Genomic DNA, 24,167 nt, shown 5'->3' on the forward strand with positions numbered 1-24,167 from the left:
ACTGCGAGAGCAACACAAGAGAAGGAGGGACTCCCGCCCCCCCTGCCCCCGCCGAGCAAAGGCTGGCTGGGGTTTCAACAGGAACCACAGGTCCTAGACTCCCAAGGAAAACGAGACCCTCTGAATCATTCTAGCATGGGTAGGTTTTGAAATGTTAAAATATAAAACTGTACTGACATCTGGAGAGCACTGAGCCGCAAGAAGTGCTGGGATTTGCACCGTAATCCATTAAAGTTAGTTCCTGTCGGCCGTTTTGACATCAAAGACTCGACGCTTCTCTCTTCCGTAGGGGGCAAAGGAGGTGTTCACCCTGGCATCCGCTATTCAAATCCACTGTGGAGGAATGAGAATTCTGATTAAATTCCCCACCGACAAGGCTGCAGGTCGGATGCCAAACACGCGATCAGGATTGTTTTCACCGATACAGACAGTGGACTGACTGCCTTTTCAATGAGCTCCCAGGGCACGGGGGCAACACAGATCGAGGTTAACCCAATGACAAAGATGCCCCCCCCCCCGTATGGACTTACCATGCTGTTGGGACGAATCCTGCTAAGCGAGCAGCACCTAAGAAGGCCGGCACGGCACACCAGAGGGTGGGTGGCCAGCACCATGCCAGTGCCGATGTTTACACACCGCACTCGGTACTCATTTTAATGCGGTGTCGACCGAGGGGAGGCCCAGGACCGGTTCGGATAACAATAACTGGCGTTGGTGGTCGTGAGCGGGGATAGAACTCGGGTCGTCGCGCAGCGTAGCGCTATCCACTACACTACTGCTCCCCGCAAGTAAGTATAATCACAACACAGACGCCCATGAAAGTAATTAAATACAGCCAGCCGTGATTTGACAAACTTTTCAATTAAAAGAACACAGCACAGTACAATTCTCGGGGTTTGTAATCCACCGACATGGATTACGTTCCATGAGCCAGCATGGAGCCACACAATCGCCGCTAAGTGCTCCCGCTGAACACGCCATTCGCATTGTGCGCAAAGAGACACGAGGCTCACTCGTGATAACCCGAGACACGACGTGCATTAGTCGCCACACGTTTGTTAAATCTACTTTCTTACTCGGGTCACAAGGGACCGCGAGATTCCATGGCCAACAACGCGCAGCGTTATCCCGCGACTTGCGCGTTGAGGGGCTCTCGATGGGGCGGCCGTTTCTGGCGACCGACTTTGGAACCTCGCGATCCCACCCCCCTCCACGCCCCTCAGTTGGCCTTGCGGCTTTTTGTTTATGGTGTCAAACTGACTTTTGCTCCTGCTCGTGGGCCCTTCTCTCGGCATCATACGGACGCTTATTTATTGACATGTTGCCGGAGTTGCTCGTGGCACTTTTTTTTTAAAGAACCAGCGTAGTTTCGGGGAGCATGAGGGAAGTAGGCAAATATGCTTGCACAGCTGTTACTGATCTGAGACAGTTTCCTTTTTTTTCTTCTGGGGCCCTTGTATAATCATCACGGGCCCACGCAGGCCCGGCCCACGCATTCCAGCAAGCCGCCTCCGACATCAAAGGCCGGGGGGGGGGGCCCGGGATAGCCACGTCCACGCTGCTCTTTTAAAACAACATCCAGCGAACGCTGCCCAAACACCGAGCTAACTCTGCACAAATATCGGCATAAAAAAATATGTCAATTATTGCCAATCGCCGAGGGTTGCAAGAGGGCTCTGGTGAAAGGAAGGTGGGGGAGAGACAGCTTTGATGCTTCTCCATCGCGGAATGTTAACCGATACCATGAAGCCACATGTGTTGGTAGAGTGCATGCGTGCCACACGACAGGAACCTTCGGAACGCCGCTCGCGGGGGCGACGTGCACTCGCGTTTGGAAGTGCGCAGTAACAACGGCTCGCGTCCCACCGTCACGTGTCCGCCCCTGACCGATTAACCGGCCCCACACCCCCAGTGCCATTTCCATTCCCTGCACAAATCCGACCTCGTCGGACGGCGGTCGCGCTCGTCCCGACACTCGCTTGCTTCCAAAGCGCAGCAGTGAAGCACCCAATCCCGCATTCAAAGTGGCGAGTGCCTCGTTTGGTAATCCGGTAACGTGTCTTTCGCTCCGCGGTGTCAATGTCCGTTGTCTGCCGATGGGCATGTGTCCAGTAACCTGTTGACGCATCTGCCTACGCGTCGGTCCCCAAGCAGGATCAAGCACGTCGACGTTGGAGTGTGCATTTTCCCCAGCCAAGTAACGCTTCAAGAAACACTTTTGAATCCGGGGCCTCATTTGCAGTTTGGCGGTAAGAGCCTGGCGAGGCCGCGGTCACGAGCTGTGCAGTTCCTGCTTTTGTTTCAGCTGCACAACAGTGGCGAAACACCCCTCCTGGCTGCAAACACGTGACCGTGGAGCGAGTCCCAAAGTTCTGGGGCCGAGAGAATGTATGCGGGAGCTACCCGCCCCCCCCTCCCCATTTCCCCAATGAGTTTAGAAATTGGTGAGCGTGATCCTCCCAGCAGAACTGGGGGTTACGCTCCGCTGGATGCCCTTTCGAATTGAACTGTTAGCGCGCCACATGTGCGTCCCGGATTGCACAGTCCCACGAAATCGACCGTGGAATGGCTTGGATGGCCTAGTTGGTGGGATCGCCACACTCAATGCTTAGCGCTTACGACGAAGGAGCAACAACGGTCAACGGTGGGATGTTCCAGACGTACCGAAAACACATAATCACGGCCGTGTTACTTAAGCATTGCCTTCTGTTGTGGGGTGGACGTTAAAAAATCTTATTTCTTTCTTAAACACACTTCTTTTAGGGGAATTGAGATGTTGCTTGGAGGTGTCAGACAGAAATTCAGAAAAGTCCTGAAAATTCGTCTCATCGGGCTCTTTCTACAACTCACCCATTTCCGTCTTGAGAAATAAATGTTTTGGAAAAGTCAATTTTTTAAGGAAACTTAATTTAATTTGAAACCATTGCTATGCACGCCACTACATACCAAACCGAATGTTGCCACACACAGTACGATGATAAAAAGTTTCAAAATAAACAAGCAGACAATACATCTCCTTCATTTATCCGTCTCTCCACGTAAAATATGTATTACACAACCCATCAAACGCACGGCCTTCTAGGAGTGCACGATGTCAGCAGCATCGGTTCAATACGAGTAAACCCTGCACCGATTTCGACACACAGCGCCTCATCAGCAGTCAGGCTTGTTCGAATCAACGCTGGTGAACTGCTTATCTGACAGACAAGGACCTTCCCCTTACAATATAGCGCATAGTTCCCTAAAACGGCGTTGATGATTATTCTGAGTCACGCAGAGTTTTCAATGGATCATCTGCCAAGGTGCATAACACACTATCACATGCGATAACCAATAACAATCCCTTATGGTTTTATTAATTTTTTCCCATCTTCATACTTGACAACACCATTGTTCACAGGTCTATTGTGAAGGCGGTTACTAAATTATACCACGCAGCTACGAGTGATTTGAACAGTGCGAGTTTCAATCAGGCAGGGGCTCAACTCAACCCATCACTCTTCGGATGTTATTAAAACAAATACAGATTTTTAGGGAGTCAATAGTGGTTGTCCGGGAAAATGTGGCATTTCAATCAGCTTCTCCTCCTCCTCCTCCTCGTCCTGTTCAATATCGTCATCAGAAACGCGCCGGCGAGTATCCACGTTTTGCAAAAGGGGCTTCTGGCAAGCTTAGGCGAGTGTCACAATCGCTTCAAGCAAGGTGGGGTGTGCTGTCGGAGCAGTGCTGGTTCACTGACAGGCCTATTGTCGTGCTGACCAAGCCGGCACCTTTTTTTTTTACCATTTTCAGGACCACTTCGGTTTTTACCCGTTACACAAAAAGCGGTCGCCAATTGCAATTTGGCATGGCGTTCGGCGCGGGCAACAGAAAGGTTCCGATGATCTCCCATTACCCGCGACACACTGTGATGTCACAGCGGACGGGCGACGCTTTCAAAATCACCGGCGTTCCTCGTTCCAGGCGACAAAAAGAACAAAAGGGGAGCCCTCAGCGCCGGGCGCCCCCTGCACAAATGTGTCCGCAGTAATGGATGCCCGGTGTCCCTTTGGCAAGACCGCGGGGGGCTGTTGCCGTTAAAAAGTTACAGGAACAAAAGCGGTGGGGCGAGGTGCCCTTTACTTCGGTAGTCACGGTACACACCCCGATAATAACCTTTTACCCGCAGCCCTGGAAACCCAATCTCCGGCCGTGTTTGCGGGCGGGCGGGAGCGAACGCCGAGAGGGCGTGGTGGGCAAACGACGCTGCGTTAAGTGGCGTCTATCTAACGAAGCAACAAAGATCCCCCGTATAGCCCCGTGGGCCGTAGGGCTATGCTGTGCTCGTGCTAGCAAGCCTCTAGAAAGGTCAGCGTAGCATCTGGGGGGGGGGCGGGGGTAGGGAGAGAGGGGGGATTAAGACGAACCCAGCCACCCTAATTTCCCTGAATCTTAATGTTCATGACACCACTACCAAGCGGCGATTTTGGGTGAAGCTGACCTAATAGAGGATCCAGGCCAGGTTCAAATTCCGACTTGCACGAGTGTTTTGAGTCGAAACCCAGTGTACGGTTAAATCGCGCGTTCCCAGCGTACGGTTAAATCGCCGATATAAAGCAGTGTACGATTTCGTACGAGGATGTCTGCAATCCAAGCCTAAGCGGGGGGGGGGGGAAGGGTGATGCATGGTTGACAAACGAGTGCGAGGAGAAACGGCATGGGCCCGCATTCATGGCAAGAGACACTGGGTGTGTTTTTGTGCCCATCTCCACCGGCAACCGATTGCGTAATATTTGCGTAGGATGGTACATCTTGTCCCCTTCTGGTTTCAGGGTCCGCAGTAAGAATGGGATGCTGCACGCAACTTACGGGAACGTTTCCAAACGTTCAAAACGTTTACAGGGTGTGCGCGCGTTGCTCAGCGTTAGGATTGCCACACCGATTGCATTATTAACGCAGTTGTCGTCGTCGGAACTGACTTGCGGAGGAAAATACATTCCATGGTGAACGGCGTGTCTGTCCTCCTAACATACACGTAATGGTGAATGGCGGGAGAGAGGTCAGATACTCCGATTGTAGTACGGTGCACATTTAAATGATGAAGAAACATTACAAGCGAGCGAGACGGCAAAAACATTTCCAAAAATGGAGAAATAAATCCTGAATAAGAATCACAACCCCCCCCCCCACAACCTACTACTACCCCTTGCAAAAAAAAAAATCGTGACAATTAATTCTTGTATATTATTACATTCCTATTGTTATCGTTACTTCAGTGAGCTGTTTCCAACAGAGTAAAAAAAAAACACCCATATATATACAACGGCTTGAGAAAAATAATAACCAGACCGTCTGCGAATGCTAACGGCGCTCCCTGTCGCATCCGGGCAGAAGGATGCTGGTCGCGTGCTACGTGACCCGGCCTAATTTCCCACTTTCTTCAGCCGGTCCGTGCCAGCTGAGGCACACTCTCAACATATCCCTGATCGTCAATTATTAAACGTTAGTCTTGAGGCGGCGGCAGCGAGGCCATGTTGGGTAAACGGGGGTAACTCCATACAGAATGGAGTTCCCTACAAACCGCTCGTATCAATGCGGATAAGAGGAGCGGCGATCCACCACTCTGTGGAGTAACATTGATATAAACTCTTGTTACAATATGAATAGCGCATTGAAAACGTGTACCATATTACGTACCGTTTGCAGAGTGTGTTCACAAATCCACACTGAGAAACACGATGATTGACAGAGGGGTTTAAATAATTTTTTCGATAGTGTATTTAAAGACGTACTGCAGGTAAGTAGTTTTCAGTTTTAAAGGCATCGTTTAACAAGACACCACTTGCCACCATCCTTCAAACCCATTGGTGAAAAGGAGCATTTTTTTTCTTTACATTATAATATAATGCGAGAGCCGGGGGCTTACGGGACCCCGGGGTGCCGTCATAAGGTTAATATATTGTACGTTCTTAAACATGTGTAATCGTTTGTTGTTCAAGCGATGAGTCAAGACATATCTAAGGCTGTGCTCTCCGGCTGCCTGGGTGAAAAGCTGCAAGAGGAGCCGTGTCCCTTTCCCCAATCCTGGCCCTAGGCTGGCTCAAAAACGGCAATAAATGAAAACGCATGATGACAAACGAGAAGGAGGGCAGGGGGACGTGAAGTGTGAGCGATATCAAGGCGACGTAACCGAAACAGCGTGGTTCTATCAATTTAATCGAGCTAAGGTTGGGGATATTGAGGGCAGCTTTGTGAGCAACGCGCTCGCCTGCCCCTTCACGGAAAGGTCTCAATGGGCAAGGCACACTTGGTGTAACCCTTTGGAAAACGCCTTGCAGACAGAACATTTATGTAATCGAATCAAAACAAAATGCTGCTGCTATTATTACGTAACAACGCAGCAAAACAGTGGCTAAAGGTATTTTCATAATTCGGCACGGCAAGATTTTCTACACACTACACTCACTGCTGATGAGGACTTGCAGTCAAAATCCAGTGCAGGGTTTTGACCGATTTAACGAACACATGGGCTGGGAGGCACACGGAGCCAGGCGGATTAAACGTCAACGGACAGTTCCTTTCATCAGTGCGCGGGCCGCGTTGACGATGCTCTGCGCGATTAAACTTCCTCCTCTGCCGCATCGACGTCCGGACCTAACGCGCTTCTGCCGACACACACCGAGACAAAGACGCGCAGGCGACCAAGCCGCGTGGGGGGGGGGGATTGAGGGGGTGGGGGGGGGCGTTGAACGGGCAGGAGGCCCCTCCACCGGCCGGCGTGCGGTTTGTTGTGGCCCAACCACCGCCGCCGCCGGACGGCTTGGCTTGGGGTACGCGAGGGAACGCATCGCCCCAGCGAAGCCCCTGCCGTGACAACCAAACGCAGCAACTCAGCAGTCCCACGGGCACACGCACGCGGGCGGGCGCGCATTGTTCCACATGGAGACCGGCTGATAAGCCGCAAAAACCGCAAACTCGCGACCTCCCTCCACTCTGCCGCCTTTGGCCCTGGTCCCAGCAGCCCCCACCCACCAAACAATTTAGGCCTCGTTCGAGCACACACGCACGACGCGTGTGTTTTTCTTTTTTCCCCCGTTGCTATTTAACGTGGCTGCGTAACCCTAGCAGTCGGGGCGTGCTGGCCACGGCACCAATTTTGCCCCGTGCCCCGCGCCTTTGATGTTAACTTAAGAGCCTCTGAAATGTACTGAGAAATTACCAAAGCGTTTTGCTATGAGGCAGATGTTAAAGAACCTACAGCGCCGAGCTGAAACATGTTTTGACAAAAAGACAGCTTTTGTCAAAAAAATGCCAGGAAAAGTGGTGAAACGGCTGCGATTTCCAGCAATTTGAGGATTTTTTTATATCCAAATTTTGAACGAAAAACAATCTTCAGCAACAAAGGAATCATAGCCATTCATACGAGAAATCTAGCAGGGTTGGAGCTGTATTCGTCATTTGAAAAGTAACTCATTTGAAAATAAAGTGCAACAAAATTACACGGGAGTTCCTCTAAGACCATTAAAGATGCCCCCTACAAAAAGTCACATTTGCCCAGTTCTCGCCTTTACAAAAAGCGGTAATGCACCGCAGGAGACATTTCGAGCCGATGAAATAAGGGGGCACCGAATTAACTTCTCCCCGCGCATTAAGCACCGACGATGACACACGGCGGCGGTAAGCTGCGTGAAAACGTTTATGCTGGGGTTTCAAAAATGTTAATGTTTGAAAAAGAGCGTAATGTTTGAAGCAAGCGCAGGTGCCAGGCAACTGCAACTCTCGAGTTAAACACACGTAATGGCACCTTTAGCATCAATTCAAACACGGCGTGTCAAAAGGCGCGTGATTAAGCAAGCCACGGATCGCGAAATCCGCGAGGCTTCTACCACCAATGTCAACGAGCGAGCAAAGGGCGCCGGGCATTACAAGACGCGCTGATAAAACGCGAACCTTTCGTTGCACACAGCCAAGCGGAATGTACAGTAAGTATATGGCGAACCTGTGTGTGTGCCCATTGTGTGTGTGTGTGCATCAAGGCCAAAAAAGGCGACCATGGTAGTGTCCCTTGCTGAAAGCATGCCAAAGCCAGATGCCCTTGGCCTCTGGAGAGAAATCTCTCCGAGACAAAACTGCCTCAAGGTAAAACTCGCCATATGGGTTGTATATTTAATCAGCAGTACTATGTGCTGTGTGGGTATAATATGCAGCGCATAATGTGTGTTGAGTATATACCAGTAATGTTGTATACCTCTCAATATTCAAGTCAACGGACGTCACACCACTCCGACACAAATGTGAGGCTCATCTCCGTTGGCAATCCTGAGCCAGTGGGAAACCAAAATCCCCATGAATGTGGAGATACTCTTTTTTTCGAAGAGGGGGGGGGGATGTTACCTTTCCACAGAGTGGAACTCATTTAAATGACTCAACAGCAATCATGGGCAAAGTTAAACACGCAGCCACGAGTTGAACTGGTCGGCGATTGACGATTAATTTTTGTTCTAAGCGCAGTTGCTGAGCACACAGGGCGCAAAGGCCCGACACGTCAAGCGGCCAGCAACAAACAGCAACGAAGAGCTTTGGACAAAGAGACGATGGGGGGGGGATTTACTGAAAGTGAATGCGAGGCAATGTGCAGCTGCATCTAAATGTAACGGTGTCCGCATTTCCACGCGTATATTGCGTATATTTCAGTGCACGATTTGCTCGCTCATCGCATGCCTTCCACCCTCTCATTACGAATTGCCACGTCACGGCCGCGCCACGCATCAAAATACAAATTCCCTCCATAGCGTCTCCACATAAATCCAATTGCGCATTCACTCGATGCACACGCATAGCCCCACATGGTGCACAACGCAAGTGTTAAATCACCTCTTTAGTAAAGAAAATGTGCACGAACAAAATATCTTCCAATTACCTACGTCGTTGTGTCCAAGTGCGGTCAGAGAGAAGCAATTAAGGTAAAATAAGCGCCTCACACTTATGTGTCCTGGCCACCAAAGTCTTGCCCACAAATTGAACCCAGATGGCTTCAGATCATAGCACAAAGCGTTCGAATGGCACTCGCACAAACAAAAGACGGTGGTCCCTCGGTTTACGATGCCATCGATTAAACGATATTTCAATTAGCGATGGTTTTCGTGGAAACAATTGATATCGTTAACCGAGGGACCACTGTACACTCTCGCACAAACCACGGTGCACAGGATGCAGTGTCTCATGCAAATTGGATTTTTTTTTAAACTGTCTGGGCTCCCACCTGGTGAAATAAAGGAGACGGATCGATACGCTCGCTCTCTCTTACGCCGCCGCACTCACGGGGACACTTAAAAACGACGGCGTTCCCGTCGGGGCGGGATTGAGCGTGCGTGAGCTACGGCATGCGCCAGAGGTGAGAGTTGTACTCTCCGTGCATTCGTGCGGCCGCCCAGAGCCATATCCAGTGACTAAGAGATCAAGTATCTTGGCTGGCGTTGTTAGGCCGCGCTCGGGCTTACAAAGCAGAGCCCCCCCCCCCACCGTGCCGACGCCTTGCCGGTAAACCGTGTGTGCGTCGACGCCCAAAGAGTTCATCTAATCGCCATAAAAAACTTTGAAGCGCAACAGCCACTTTGCAACGGGGAAACTCGGACGTGTTCGCCGATGACACGGCCGCGGCCTTAAAAGGAAAAAGGAAACTCAATAAATAAAAAACATAGTGGGTGACGTTTCGGGCAACGAGCCTTCTTATTACAACGGGACATGGTTTGAAAATTTGGGGTGGCGTCCTACAGACTTGCTGTTGAGTATGTAAAACTGGCAAATGGATGTCATTATGTTGTCCAGCATAATAATTTACAGGGCTTTGTCCAGCCACTTTTAGATGAGGTCCTCCCCATGCTCTGGCAATCGCGGCGGTCGTGTGCCTCACAAGTGACGTTATCACATCTATCCCTCTATTTAAGACCGAAACAGAAGGATTTCTCCACATTTCTGGCTGTCACCTGATGAGGCTGGTTGTAATTACCGGCGAAATGTCACAGTACTCGAATTGTAAACGTCGTGGGTTTTGTTTACGTGACAAACCTTATTAATTGGCTGTGTCTTGTGGTGGCGGGTTTAACGACACATTTATATTGACGCCATCTAACCCAAAAAAAACCTCTGTTATGGATAATTGGGGGGTTGGCGAAGTGGGGGGGGGGGGGAGGCCAGGATCGGTTATGATATTACTAACCACCGATGTGAGCCATGGTGCGAATTGAACCTCGGTCACTGGCCGAACCACCGCACCATCCCTTTTCGGAAATGCGCTGTTTAGAAGACATCAATGTTAACTGCATATTTGTGATTGTTGTTGCTTTTATTTCCAATAGTTAATCCAAGTGTGTTCTTCTCAATGCAGATGCAATTGAATTATGCTTTAGTTTTCTGCTTTTACAGACTGCTAAAGTTGTGGCCAATTCTGGGAAAGCGGTCTGCTCAGGAGCGAGATTTAGTAATACATTAAAAACCGGGTAACAATAGTAATGACAATTACACTGTCTTCAACGATTTAAAGTAATATTAAAAAAAAGTGGCATGCTTTCTCTCTTGTGTGGTACACTGCAAGGCCCAAAGGGGGTTCTATAGCCAAGTCATTATCGCAACGGCACAAGGATTGATAATTATTTGTCAAATAGCGTAGAGTGCAGTTAAATTTTCTTTATTTTGTAAAAAAGCCAAAGAAAGCGACTTACTTGGAATTAGTCACAAGTCAGTTGTTAATCTCAATTTAACCAGGCCTGAATTTGGCCAATGTACCCAAGCTTAGTTAAACTCTCATGCCCGCCATCTCAAATCGCATCACGCGGCTTTGATTAAACAATAACGCACGCCTCAAAACATCACGCGATTAGGTTATCAATCTCAGCGTGTCCTCGCAAGGGTTTAACTTTACCGGCTCAGTCTGTGAGACGACGTGCAAGCGAGCAGTCACAGACGTGCGTGTGTGTACGTAGGTGTGTGTGCGCGTGTGCGCTTGCAAATGGGTGGGGAGCGGTAGTGTAGCGGCTAGCTCGCTGCGCTACAAACCCGGCTACCCGATTTCAATTCCCACTCACGGCCAACACCAGTGACGATTATCTGAGCTGGTCCTGGGCCTCAAATGAGTAGCTGGTGCGGTGTGTAAACATCACCACTGGGAAGACAAAGGCGACCGGGCGTGGTGCTGGCCACTAACCCCCTCGTGTGTCGTTCCGGCCTTCGTAGGTCCTCACCAACAGCACTTGCCCCAATAGTCTGTTAAGGCTAAACGGGGGATCTTTGTATTTGCTTGCGAATGAGGATACCTATACGCGGCCCCTTTAGAAGGGCCGTTCAGCTTTTAATAGCAACAGTGCAATGCTAAGAATAATGATGCTAAGAATAATGATTCTCAGTGATGCGAAGCGGATATGCAAATTGAACTTGGCCAATGAGACGTCTTATGAATTCTAATTCCCAAAGCTAAGGCATGACTGTACAGTAGTTTACATTTATATATTTTCAATTCAATTAATGGTCTCTTATTGAATCCAGCGACAGCTAAATATGAACCATTGCCTCTGTTACGAGGCCGACCTCCGTAAGGTCTATTTTTTATTCATTTGGGGAGGAATATTTTCTCAGGGATTTTGGCTGTGACATCGAAACAGTTGTCCTCACAGGAGTCTTACATTTTCAGATTAAACCAGACAGCAAGGCTTTTGGGAATGGCGCTCGATGAAAATTGAAGTAAAAGCGTGATTTTGCCCAAAATTTAGACGTCAACTGGGCGCATGTCATCCAGCCGCCCCTACGTGCTCGAGCAGCGTGCCTGCGTGTTTTTTGCGTCCCATCGTACGGGGCGTTCCAATCATTTCGACATATTGCCAACACGCACTCCTCGCATAACGACTGCTCGACACGTCGGTAAGAGCCGCGCGCACAAAGGCCCGAGCGCGCACGAAGCGAAATAAAGCGACGGTCATTTAAAAAAAGAATAATAACAATAACACCGCGGAGACCTTCCGTGAGCAAACGAACCAACGAGCAGCCCGGCCACGGAATTATAATTGCACCCGCCCTCCCCTGAAGGCAGTCGCATTGATTTGAGCATTAGCACAATTACACACCGTTGAGTAGTAATGGCGACGAAAATGACTCGGCAGCGTCCCGCGAGCCAAATGGGAAGTGTCGCGTGGCACCTTCCCGTCGATTTGTCGTCGTTCCGCACCGGTTGGGCAAATTCAAAATGCGAGCGCGTCCGATTGGAATGGAGGGGCAATGCAAACAATGTGTGCGCTCTGCCAAATCTAAATAGGGTGCCATTCGGATCTCAACGGTCGGCCGAATTGTCACAGACACATATGTTAAGAAAGATCAGATGAAGGAGTATTACAAGCATTTGCACTTTGTTTAAAAACAGAAAACGTTTTCGTTGCTACAAAGTATTTATTATATTTCTCTCACACTGGTAAAAAAAAATACTCAATAGCAGGCCAACATCTGAAATCACGAACTCACGGTTGAGAGCTCCCTCTGCTTTACCGAATGAGCTGTAATCTGCCCACATTGACATTCTATCAAAAAATTACTTTGCTCTTAAGTGGGATATAACCAGTGTGTTGTTTCATTATCCACCAAAGGTGCATGGGCGGTGGCAGTAAAAACCACACGTGTATCATCAATGCCCTCTTAATAACGCCGAACCCTTAATGGGTTAAATGGAACTCTGACCTAACAGCACTGGATGCCCACAATGGCCTCAACCCCAGGCCAACAGCAACCTACGTTCCCACCCAAAGCACTCAGGCTTGCCATGGCAGTAATGCACTGTCCATTTATTTATTGGAAAGCACATTCTCTTTCCTTATCTTCACTACAAAATCAACCGTCTCAGTCATTGGATTTCATAGACCGTGTGAGTAATTGCGCATTTCAAGAAAAGCACAACCCCGGAATGCCGTGTGTCTGTGTGTGCATGCGTGCTGGGCAGCTGGCCCACACCCACTGTACAGCAACGCCTTTCATTGGCTCGTGGGTCCCAGGCAATCTCCAGCATGCAGCGCGTGGTTGGGTCCCCAAATATATACCTTGGGAAGCCCTCCCTCCCACTCACTCACTCTGCAAATCCCACACCCCACCACCGCTGCCCCACACCCAGTGCCCAACCCATTGGGGCTACCCCTCCCTACCACATGCCACGAAACAGCTGCCTGGTACAGAACAAAGGAGGACAACCCTTCGTTCCAAACCCACACAGGCCCCCCCCAACAAGACTGGACTCAACACTGATCCCACTCGTAGCTTACCCACACCACCACACAATGCAGCAGCAGCAGCAAAATGCAAGTGCGGCGCCCTTACCTGGTTGTCAGACAGGCTCTCCAGAGCTTGCATCACCGACTGCTCCGGCCTTGCCGACTGCGACTGCAAAGAACAATTACAATACACGTGTTATTTAAACACAGAGAGTACAGAATCACACATATATATTCCAAGCCAATGTTCGTGATCGTATCCTATTGGCAGTCCCAAGCAAATATTAGAAATTTCAATTATGAGAGACGGTACACCAGAGGATAACCACTGTCGACTTCCTACAAAGTAGTACCCACTTTATACTGCATGAATGATCTGCTTAGTCAACACATTTGTGGATCTCAAAGCTGTGCCCTCCTGAAAATGAGGCTTGACCCTCGATGAGGCTTTCGTGTCTAGACATTAAAGTATGCAAAAACAGTACTAGACCAACATGCACAGCCCCCCCGTACAAACAGGACTTATATGAGGATCTGAGTCTGCGTTTTTCATTGTATGGCCTTAGATTTGCTTCAAAAGCACCGGGAATTGGCTTTGAAACTAACAGTCTTTTATAACAAGATCCAGGCTTAAATGTTACACAAACAGCTTTCCTCTGACTCAGAGGGTACCATATAAGCCGATCACATGACAGCGTTTTCCACGGCTGTGATTGTATTTTACTGTTTAAATGTTAGCACATATTGTTCAATTGGCGATGACTATCACGTTGCGATAACGCATACTACGCTTTCTCTAATATATGCCGCGTATAGCCAGTCACGACCGACTCCGTGACTGATGCCAATTCAATTCATGTTCGAGAAGGGTTAGAAGGCTGAAAAACACTTGGCACGGATATAGTTGAGCTTTAAAAAATATAACCCATCAAAAACGTATGCGCATGCATTTACAAAATATACACTTGCATGGTATGGAATACATCTGTATTTATGAAATCATGTGAACAATACAATATCATTTGAATTCATACGGCATCTGAATGTAAGTGCATGTGAAGACGCAGTAGAGAAAGAGTGGGCAAATGAGCTTTACAGAGGCTGTCAGAGGCTGAGAAAACAAAGGAACGTCCACAAGACTGGACTTTAAACAGGGGGCAGAGTCGACAGCATTGATGGCTGTGGGAAGGAAGTTCTAGAGAACGGCGGAAGCAGAAGAGAATGAGCAATGTGTGTGTGTGTTCAACTGTTTAAACTGTTAAACTATTTTTTTTATTTTACTAAGGCCAGCTGAGCTGTATAGCTCTTTTTTAGAAGCGAACTGGCTAAAAATGATAGCTCAATGCAGTGGCTTATCACGTGGGAACTTACAGGAGTCATATACTCTAAACGTGTGTTCCTAAATGCTGAGAGAAAACCCGGAGGACCCGGAAAAACAATCAACACAACCGTGAGGAGAGATTACATGCAAACTCTTAGTTTTTTCGGTAAAGTCACGTAGGTAAAAAATTGAATTAAAATTAATAAAAAATAAAAAAAAGAATAAATTAAAATCACGACGTTTCGGAGGCAACACAAGACTCCGTCATCAGGTGGGACCGTCACAGCCAGATTTGCTGTATCTATGTGACTTTACCGAAAAAACTAAGAGTATGAATCATTGCAGTCACGAAAGCTTCAAATCTAGAATTACATGCAAACCCCAAATATACAGGCATCAGGGTCGGGATCGAACCCACGACCTCCTGTATACCAGGCGAGGTAGTTCACATCTCGCCACCCCGGCGTCCTTCTTTGCAGATAACCCGAGTGCGTGTTCTTTGCGGGTGTGTTGTGCGTTGCAATTCACAAACATACCACGAGTCCCGTCTCCACCGTTGGCACCAATGTAAGCTTGCTTCCGTTGGACACGGCATAATCACGCAACTTGCCCGTTCTCAGGTGCCTGCAGAGACAACAGAAGAGACACACATAAGTCGATGTGCAACGCTTACCACGCAACAACACGGGCTTAAACGCACGCGCCAAAAACATTGGCTCACAAATATACTGGAACACACTCACGTGGACACAAGCACATTGAACCCCATAACAAAGGCAATCTCACACGACGTCAGTTCTCCAGCATTACGTTCAAACTGATTGCGACAGCTTGAGGAGTCTTTCGTGGAGCGGCGGATTGATCACGGGCTGGTGATGATGACAAACGCCGAGAAAGTAACAGACGTTCATCTTTGTTGTCTGCGTGGCTATTATCCAGCAAGACAAATTATGAAAGCAAAGAGAGAAAAAAATGTTGGGGAAGGGGGTGGTGGTGGTACACGTGCTGTTTTCATTTGTGAAGTTTCATAAAACCATTAGCTTTTCATTTCACAACTGGCGAGGCAGCGGCAGTGTACACTGGCTTTTGTGAGTTAAAATAAGCAATTCGCGGTGCTGTGCTCATGGCACAATGGGGCATTGCATGTGCAGTCAATTTTGTGTCTTTACAACACAGGTGCTCTTCCTTCAAAGGGGGTTTCACAATGGTGGCTGATTGTACCGTAGTCTCCTCCTGTCTCTGATGACGGGGCAGACTGCAGGTCTCATGACAGATCCTCAACAAAGGAATGAATGACAAAGCCCACCCCCAGCCCACCCTCCTCCCCGCACAGACACAACGTATGCTACCGCAATTACAACTGTGGCTCATAACGTCTTCGGATTATGTACAAGGACAAAGATCCCCCATACAGCATTAACAGACTGTTTGGGGAAATGCTGCTGTTAGCGGGCAACCTATTTTAAGGCCGGAACGGCACACGAGGGGGTGGGTGGCCAGAACCACACAAAGACAAAGATCACCCAGTATATGTCCTAACAGACATTTGGGGCAAGTGCTGTTAGCGGTTACCGAGCACCTATGAAGGCCGGCACAGCACACAAGGGGTAGGGGGGGGAGTGACTAGCCCCCACGCCCGGCCGCCTTTGTCTCCCCAGTGGCGATGTTTACACACCGCACCAGGGTACTCATTTGAGGCTGATTCGACCCTGGGAGAGGCGCAGGACCGATTCAGATAATTGTCACTGGTGCTGCTGGTGGCAGTGTGCGGGAATCAAACTCGGGTCCCTGGGTTCGTAGCGCAGCGCGTTAACCGGATACACTCTAGACTCCTTTTTGACACACACACACAGCATGGGTTACACGTGACAGAGCCACACTGCGATGACACGTTACCGGCTAACAAAGCACGCGAATTCGATATAGAGAAAAGCAGTTTCCCCCATGCAGCAACACCAACGTGTAGCAGTCGCAGTTACACGGCAATCCGATCTCGCAAAAAATAGCACGCTATTTATAAAGACGGGGCTGTTGCACTGCCGACTAAGTCGATAACACGCAAGCCTCTCCCCCTTATTAGGTCGATAAGCAGTGCCTGGTAGTAATGCGACGGCGAACCTGAGCAAGGAGAATTGTGTTATCATCTTTACCTCTTTTGTTCATGAAAGCTGCAGCGGGCAACCCAACATAGCATCAACACATCAGCTGAGCCCAATAACACGTGGTATGTAGCACGCGGCCTCGGTACGATATATAGACCGCAGTATAGGTCTACACAGCAACGTATGTTTTGGTAATAGGATCGTATAGGCTGTACGAGCTATGGTATAGCATCGCGTGGAGTATAGACTATATCAGGATATTTATTTATACTGGATGAATCCGATGAGCTATAAAGTTGTTTGTTCACAGATGTCCAGTAAGGGTAGTGTGTTATTAAAGAATAACCTGTGTAGGGTACAGCATAACAATCTCTGTGGGACATAGCATGCAGTGTAGCCTGGATAGGGAATAGCAGAGCATACATCTGTACATGGTATGATATACAGTATATGTAGAATATAACACTGGATTATTTGTTGAATAGCCTTAATAGGATACAGTAGTCTTAAGTGTATAAGATGGTGCTGTAGGTATATATGGTATAGCACACACATGATACAGGATAGAATAGATGATATAAAACGTAGCCTTTCGAGTGAACGCTATAGATTAAAGTCCATGCTATTCCGTATCGCGTACAATAGTTGAGTACATAGCCTCTGGTTCATGTGTGTGTTTGGTTTAGGCCACGTGGTAGTATTATTCCAACGTTATTGTCGTGAACCCTCCACCACCCGACACGACTGTCCCGTTCACACAAGACATTATTATTATTATTCACAGGTGGCTAAAGTGTCCATCAGATTCCGGCTTCGGACTTCTCACCACCGAGTTCAACATCAACGTGGGACGACGACGTTTCGAGCCAAGACCTCCCCGAGCTTCATCGGATGACGAACTCGGGAAATGCAGTACCTCCAGTTTCAAGTTAACATAGCCTCTGTATTGAATTCTGTCTAGTCGAGACTATAGAGCCTGGTACATAGCATAGCCTACACATGGCCTAGTATTATACATCGTAGTCAAGAGACGGTGCAATACAAAAGTGTACAAGCACATTCCATACATCGAGTGTATCCTGGATAGAGTATAACCTAGACAGCATAACCTTGTAGGGTGAAGAGTGTAGGGTGAAGAGTGTAGCGCAGCCTTGTAGGGAAAAGCGTGGGGCTTAGTGTCTCTTGCACAGATAGTGCAATGGTTGGTGACACAAAGGCAGAACCAGTCTGCAGTCGAATACGGGACAGGAGTCAACGCAGCCTGTGTGTAGATCGCTATATGATGCATAGCATGAACTGCACAAAGGAAACTATATTAGACCCGTGTATTATGTAAGACGCGCTTGTAAGATAATAACTGTCTTGCATGGTTCCGTTCGGTAAAGGTTCAAGATGTGTATACTGGGCAGGATAAAAATGCGTCTCTATAGGGCGTAAAGGCTATAATAGTTCAGTCAATAGTAGTATGTATGACCACAATAGGCGTTACGTCAGCTTGGAAGAGGTAATAGCGCGCTACATATTACAGTATTTGATGGATATAATTGACAGCCCTTTGTCGATCCCTGCATAATGAAGGCTTCCCCACGCAGTCGGGAATGGGTGGGGGGTGTTTGACCATACTTCACCATGCTGGTCAGTGCAAGCTTGAGGGGCGGAGGGGGGAGATCAGATGTCTATAGCTCGTCTCTGATGTTAGCAATGGCCCGGAATCTAACTCACGTTTGCCGGGTTCTATACCGTTCCCACCGCACCGTAGTTTTGTTATTATCGTTCCGATCATAACTTGAGATGCAAACGCAACGCAGTGATGTGAACACAATTAAAACCGTATACAAAATGCTAATTAGTTTTTTTTATTTTAGGGTGCATGAGCTGACCCGTTTAATTGACATTACTCAAAGCGCTTGTCGGACACCGCCTCACTGCCATCTGCGAGTCGCGAAGCAACACGGCGCTCAGAACAGACAGCTTTCAATAGGCGAATAAGAGAGTGTGTGTGGGGGGGTTGCATGAGATGTATCCAGCAACAACAGCCCACAATTGCCATGTACCTTGGTTATCATGTACGACTCCCCTTCGCATGCTATGCTACTGATGGCATAGAACAGCACCGCCTACGCGAACACAGCGGACGCTCACTGTGATCCTCATTAAGCATCACCACATACTGAATACACTGCGCGCTGCAGCGTGCACAATACTTTAATATATGAGCTCTCCAATAAATATATATTTATCAACTAAATCTGTACTGTTGCGTGTACAGCCCTGTGCATTTGGCAGTGTTCTCGCATGCAGTTTATCATTCTCAATCTACCGTTGGATGAAGCCTCCCCCCTACGCCTTGTTGGTCAATGGGGGGTTTAGTACCAACCACGCAGACCGGCTACTCGGTTGATAACAGTGTGTAACAAACAAATAATTGTTCGTCGGTAGTAAGTGTTAGTTCCTAATTGCTTATGCCTCAAAAGTACAGAAAATGGCTATTATTCCCCCACAAACTTTGCTTTTGTGACCAGGACAGTGATATTTAGAAATTTACATATTTTCAATGAGAAAAACGTGGTGTGCATGTGTCATTCCTTCACATAAAGTCCCGGTCACAAAAGCACAGTTTGTGGGGAATAATATCCATTGTCTATACTTTTTAGGCATAAGCAATAAAAAAATACACTTACTACCCAGGAACCAAAATTGTGTTACATAGTGGTATAAAGCAAGAGAGGGTAAGATATCACGAGCCACTCGGGAATTATTTATCGGGAATGATATCTCGGGATGGATATCTCGGGGGTAGATATCTGGGGGTTGAGCCGGGGGTGACAATCGACAGGGCGTAGAAACACAGCAGAGGTTCTGGACAGCAGAGGGCAGTGCTGAAAAATCCATTGTTTCAGTTTTTCAGTTTTCATTTATATGGTATAGCCCTGTAAGCCATTCGGTTATTGAATCGCGTGCAACCGCAACAAACAAAAAAATAAAAACATGAACAAGAAAACATCTTAAAGTGACTATGCCCAAACAGAAAAATCCATGAAAAAACTGCAAAGTCTTCCAGAAAAAAAGGCACCGTACACCAACGCTGTGTGCACTCCCTCGTGCACATTCAACCCAGAGTGGTGAAGTATGGTCAAACAACCCCCCATTGCCACGCAAAGGGGTGCGGGGAGGTCATCATCCAGCCAACAAACACAAAGATCCCCCCAACCCCCGTGTAGACATTTCAGACTATAGGGGCAAGTGCAGTTAGCGAGTAGTATCGCACCTATTAAGGCCGGCACGGCACACGAGGGGGAGTGGGGTGGGTGGCCAGGCAACAACGCTTATATATACACACACAGTGCTAACATATTGCAACAGCGTTGTGCACTAGAATCAGTCGTGGTTGTATAGTTTAAAGTTTAAACTACTGTGCTACAAAGCAAAGTTATGACAATAGCAACGCATAGATTTAGCTCACGGGCAAAGTCCTATATGGGCACCGATGGTATATAGGATCAACCCTTGGTATACCCACAGGATAAGGGTTTCCGCTGTTTTAAATACACACGCTCGCTCACATACACCACGTTATAGCTTCTCGCATACAATCATACACAATACAGCATTATGTAACAAGGCCACATAGCCATAGATTTATACTATTAATCTGTAAGGCGGTGTGTGGTTTCACAACCACGCTTTAGGAGTGCGACTGTGGATTGGAGGGGCTCGATTGTCTGTGGGGTTCGCAACTTATACTACATAGCACCTACGGTAACACCGGTTAGTATGACACAGTGAATAGCGTGTGTCCCATATATAGCTCCTGTGATGTAGTCTGCGTATATAGGTAGTCCTCGACTTACGATGGAGATGCGTTACGACGACCCCATCATCGTAAGTCGAAAATGTCGTAAGTCGAAGATGGCCTCGCCTACCCAGGAGTCTTAAAGAATGGTGATAATTTAGCAAAAACAGAGCAATTTATCGTGGTAACCTTAAAATGAAATCTTATCGTAACGTATCATATTGTACTGTACACACCAAGATTCTGTCCGTCGTCTGCATACTTGAACGATGTTAGGTTGTTGATGGCAAATTTTGTCGAATCGATATCGCCATCGTAAGATCGAAATATTGTAAGTCGGACCATCGTAACTCGGGGACTGCCAGCGTAACTCGGGTATTGCTGGCGTAACTCGGGGACTGCTTGCGTAACTCGGGGACTGTCACCGTAACTCGCGGACTACCTGTACTGTATTAACATCCCTATGTAGAAGAGGGCGTTCGTAAACCTGCCGCATACAAAGGCTATACACACACACACTTTATAAATTGCCGTGCAGGGTGATGTATAATGATATATTGTACACACGACTCCAAATTGTACGGTACAAGCCTAGGTGGTACGCACGAGTTAATATAATCACGCGTGAAAGTAAAGTGTGGTTAGTAGTGGGTGAGGCTTGTGTGTACTGTAGTGCAGTCTGTGTGTGGGTTAGCACTGTGGACATACACAAGTGTGGTGGCGTTAAGGTGTGCTGCCTTGTAACAGTCGGAGTGATGCAAGGCTGTCCCGCTGTGATGTCTCCACTCGTGTCTGTGTAGTCGTGTCCCCGTATGAGTGTCTCTGTGCCCGTGTCTCTGTCTCTGTCCCCCGTGTGTCTCTGTCTGTGTGAGTGTCTCTGTCCCCGTGACTCTCTGTCTGTGTGAGTGTGTCTGTGTGAGTGTATCTGTGTGAGTGTCTCTGTCCCCGTGTCTCTCTGTCTGTGTGAGTGTGTCTGTGTGAGTGTCTCTGTCCCCGTGTCTCTGTCTCTGTGCCCGTGTGTGTGTCTCTGTCCCCGTGTCTCTGTGCCCGTGTGTGTCTCTGTCCCCCGTGTGTCTCTGTCTCTGTGTGTGTCTCTGTCTCTGTCCCCGTGTGTCTCTGTCTCTGTCCCCGTGTGTCTCTGTCTCTGTCCCCGTGTGTCTCTGTCTCTGTCCCCGTGTGTCTCTGTCCCCGTGTGTCTCTGTCCCCGTGTGTCTCTGTCCCCGTGTGTCTCTGTCCCCGTGTGTCTCTGTCCCCGTGTGTCTCTGTCCCCGTGTGTCTCTGTCCCCGTGTGTCTCTGTCCCCGTGTGTCTCTGTCCCCGTGTGTCTCTGTCCCCGTGTGTCTCTGTCCCCGTGTGTCTCTGTCCCCGTGTGTCTCTGTCCCCGTGTGTCTCTGTCCCCGTGTGTCTCTGTCCCCGTGTGTCTCTGTCTCTCTCCCCCATGTGTGTGTGTGTCTCTGTCCCCGTGTCTCTGTCTGTCCCCGTGTGTCTGTATCTGTGTCTCTGTCCCCGTGTCTGTCTCTGTCCCCCGTTGTCTCTGTCTCTGTGTGAGTCTCTGTCCCCGTGTCTCTGTCTCTGTCCCCGTGTGTCTCTGTCTCTGTCCCCGTGTGTCTCTGTCTCTGTCCCCGTGTGTCTCTGTCTCTGTCCCCGTGTGTCTCTGTCCCCCATGTGTGTGTGTGTCTCTGTCCCCGTGTCTCTGTCTCTGTCCCCGTGTGTCTGTATCTGTGTCTCTGTCCCCGTGTCTGTCTCTGTCCCCCGTTGTCTCTGTCTCTGTCCCCGTGTGTCTCTGTCTCTGTCCCCCATGTGTGTGTGTGTCTCTGCCCCCGTGTCTGTCTCTGTCCCCGTGTGTCTGTATCTGTGTCTCTGTCCCCGTGTCTGTCTCTGTCCCCCGTTGTCTCTGTCTCTGTCCCCGTGTGTCTCTGTCTCTGTCCCCCATGTGTGTGTGTGTCTCTGCCCCCGTGTCTCTGTCTCTGTCCCCGTGTGTCTGTATCTGTGTCTCTGTCCCCGTGTCTGTCTCTGTCCCCCGTTGTCTCTGTCTCTGTGTGAGTCGCTGTCCCCGTGTGTCTCTGTCCCAGTGTGTCTCTGTCCCAGTGTGTCTCTGTCCCCGTGTGTCTCTGTCCCCGTGTGTCTCTGTCCCCGTGTGTCTCTGTCCCCGTGTGTCTCTGTCCCCGTGTGTCTCTGTCCCCGTGTGTCTCTGTCCCAGTGTGTCTCTGTCCCCGTGTGTCTCTGTCCCCGTGTGTCTCTGTCCCCGTGTGTCTCTGTCCCCGTGTGTCTCTGTCCCCGTGTGTCTCTGTCCCCGTGTGTCTCTGTCCCCGTGTGTCTCTGTCCCCGTGTGTCTCTGTCCCCGTGTGTCTCTGTCCCCGTGTGTCTCTGTCCCCGTGTGTCTCTGTCCCCGTGTGTCTCTGTCCCCGTGTGTCTCTGTCCCCGTGTGTCTCTGTCCCCGTGTGTCTCTGTCCCCGTGTGTCTCTGTCCCCGTGTGTCTCTGTCCCCGTGTGTCTCTGTCCCCGTGTGTCTCTGTCCCCGTGTGTCTCTGTCCCCGTGTGTCTCTGTCCCCCCGTCTGTCTCTGTCCCCAATGTGTGTGTGTGTCTCTGCGCTCCACTCACGTCTCTCTGTGCAGCAGCGTGAGTCTGTCCCGGGACACCTTGAGGCGGCGGGACAGCTGCAGCTTGAGGCCGTCCACCGTCTCGTCGGCAGAGACGGTCACCTCGAACTCGGAGCCCGTGGTGGAGCGGATACACACGGCGATGGGCGACGATACCTCGCCAAGGTCATAGCTACTGCTGCTGTTGCTGCTGCTGCCCGGTTCCATCTGTGCTGCTGTTGTTGTTGTTGCTGCTGTTGTTGTTGCTGCTGCTACTCGGGAGTTTTGAGCTTTTTACTCTGTCACCGTCGCCGGTTTCACTCTCCTCGCTCGCTAGAGCTCTCGATATTAGATCGATATTAGCCCCCCAACCCCACCACCTTCTTCTTCTTCTCCTCTCCCTATCTGGGGGGGGGGGGTGCTCTCCGTCGCCTCTCGTTCGCCTTTCTCCGCTTGGCTGTGGTGGAGGAGGCTGTGGTGGAGGTGGTGGTGGTGGAGGGGGGTGGTGGTGGTGGTGGAGGGTCCGCGTCTGGCTGGTGCCGCGGCTCGGCTCGGCTTGAATGGGGCTGTTGAGCACGGAGGAGGTGGGGACGGCGAGAGATGGAGCCACGGGGAAGGCGGCGGAGGAGGAGGAGGAAGGGCTTTGGGTGGGGGAGGGGGGTGCCTGCTACTACTACTGATGCTGCTGCTGCTTTAGGGGTAGGGTTAGGATGAGTGGGTGGGACGTGCTGATGATGATGATGCTGGTTGCAGCAGCAGCAGCGCTTGATGGTGCAGTTATAAAACGAAGGCAGCAGCGTTCTCTCTGTCTCTCTTCGTCAGTCAGTCACCCCAAGCACTTGCGAGAGCGATAAAGTTACACGGGGGGGGGGGGCTTCCTTCGCTCTCTGGTCGCCGGTGGGCCAAGTGTCTGGTCCGTCCAGTCCGTGCCGTGCCTTGCTGGCCCCTTGCCGCTGTATGGACCCACGTCGCTACACGAACGCACCACGTGTGTGTGTGTGGATGATGATGATGGTGGTGGTTTCGGGACGAAGCAGCACTTTGTTTCAACTTTATGGCAAATTGTATTGAGCAGCAGCAGCCGGTGGCTTTTTAGAAGAGCAACAGCTCGGCAATTAAACCCGAGTACAAAGCGGATCACTCGAACACA

General features: G+C 49.5%; 1 protein-coding gene across 1 annotated transcript in view; it reads right to left on the bottom strand.

The window, feature by feature from the left end:
- The window catches only part of LOC144947679 (midnolin-like), a 116,252-nt gene extending 92,582 nt beyond the window's left edge, over window positions 1–23,670 (bottom strand). Inside the window, exons 1-3 of the mRNA XM_078876951.1 lie at window positions 23,040–23,670; window positions 15,081–15,168; window positions 13,330–13,392 (exon numbers count right to left, since the gene is read on the bottom strand). Of these exons, the coding sequence (XP_078733077.1) occupies window positions 13,330–13,392; window positions 15,081–15,168; window positions 23,040–23,245 (357 nt within the window). The 5' untranslated portion in view covers window positions 23,246–23,670. The remainder of the gene's footprint in view (window positions 1–13,329; window positions 13,393–15,080; window positions 15,169–23,039) is intronic.
- Between the last annotated feature and the right edge of the window lie 497 nt (window positions 23,671–24,167).

Source organism: Lampetra fluviatilis, chromosome 46, assembly GCF_964198595.1.
Source record: "Lampetra fluviatilis chromosome 46, kcLamFluv1.1, whole genome shotgun sequence".
NCBI lineage: Eukaryota > Metazoa > Chordata > Hyperoartia > Petromyzontiformes > Petromyzontidae > Lampetra > Lampetra fluviatilis.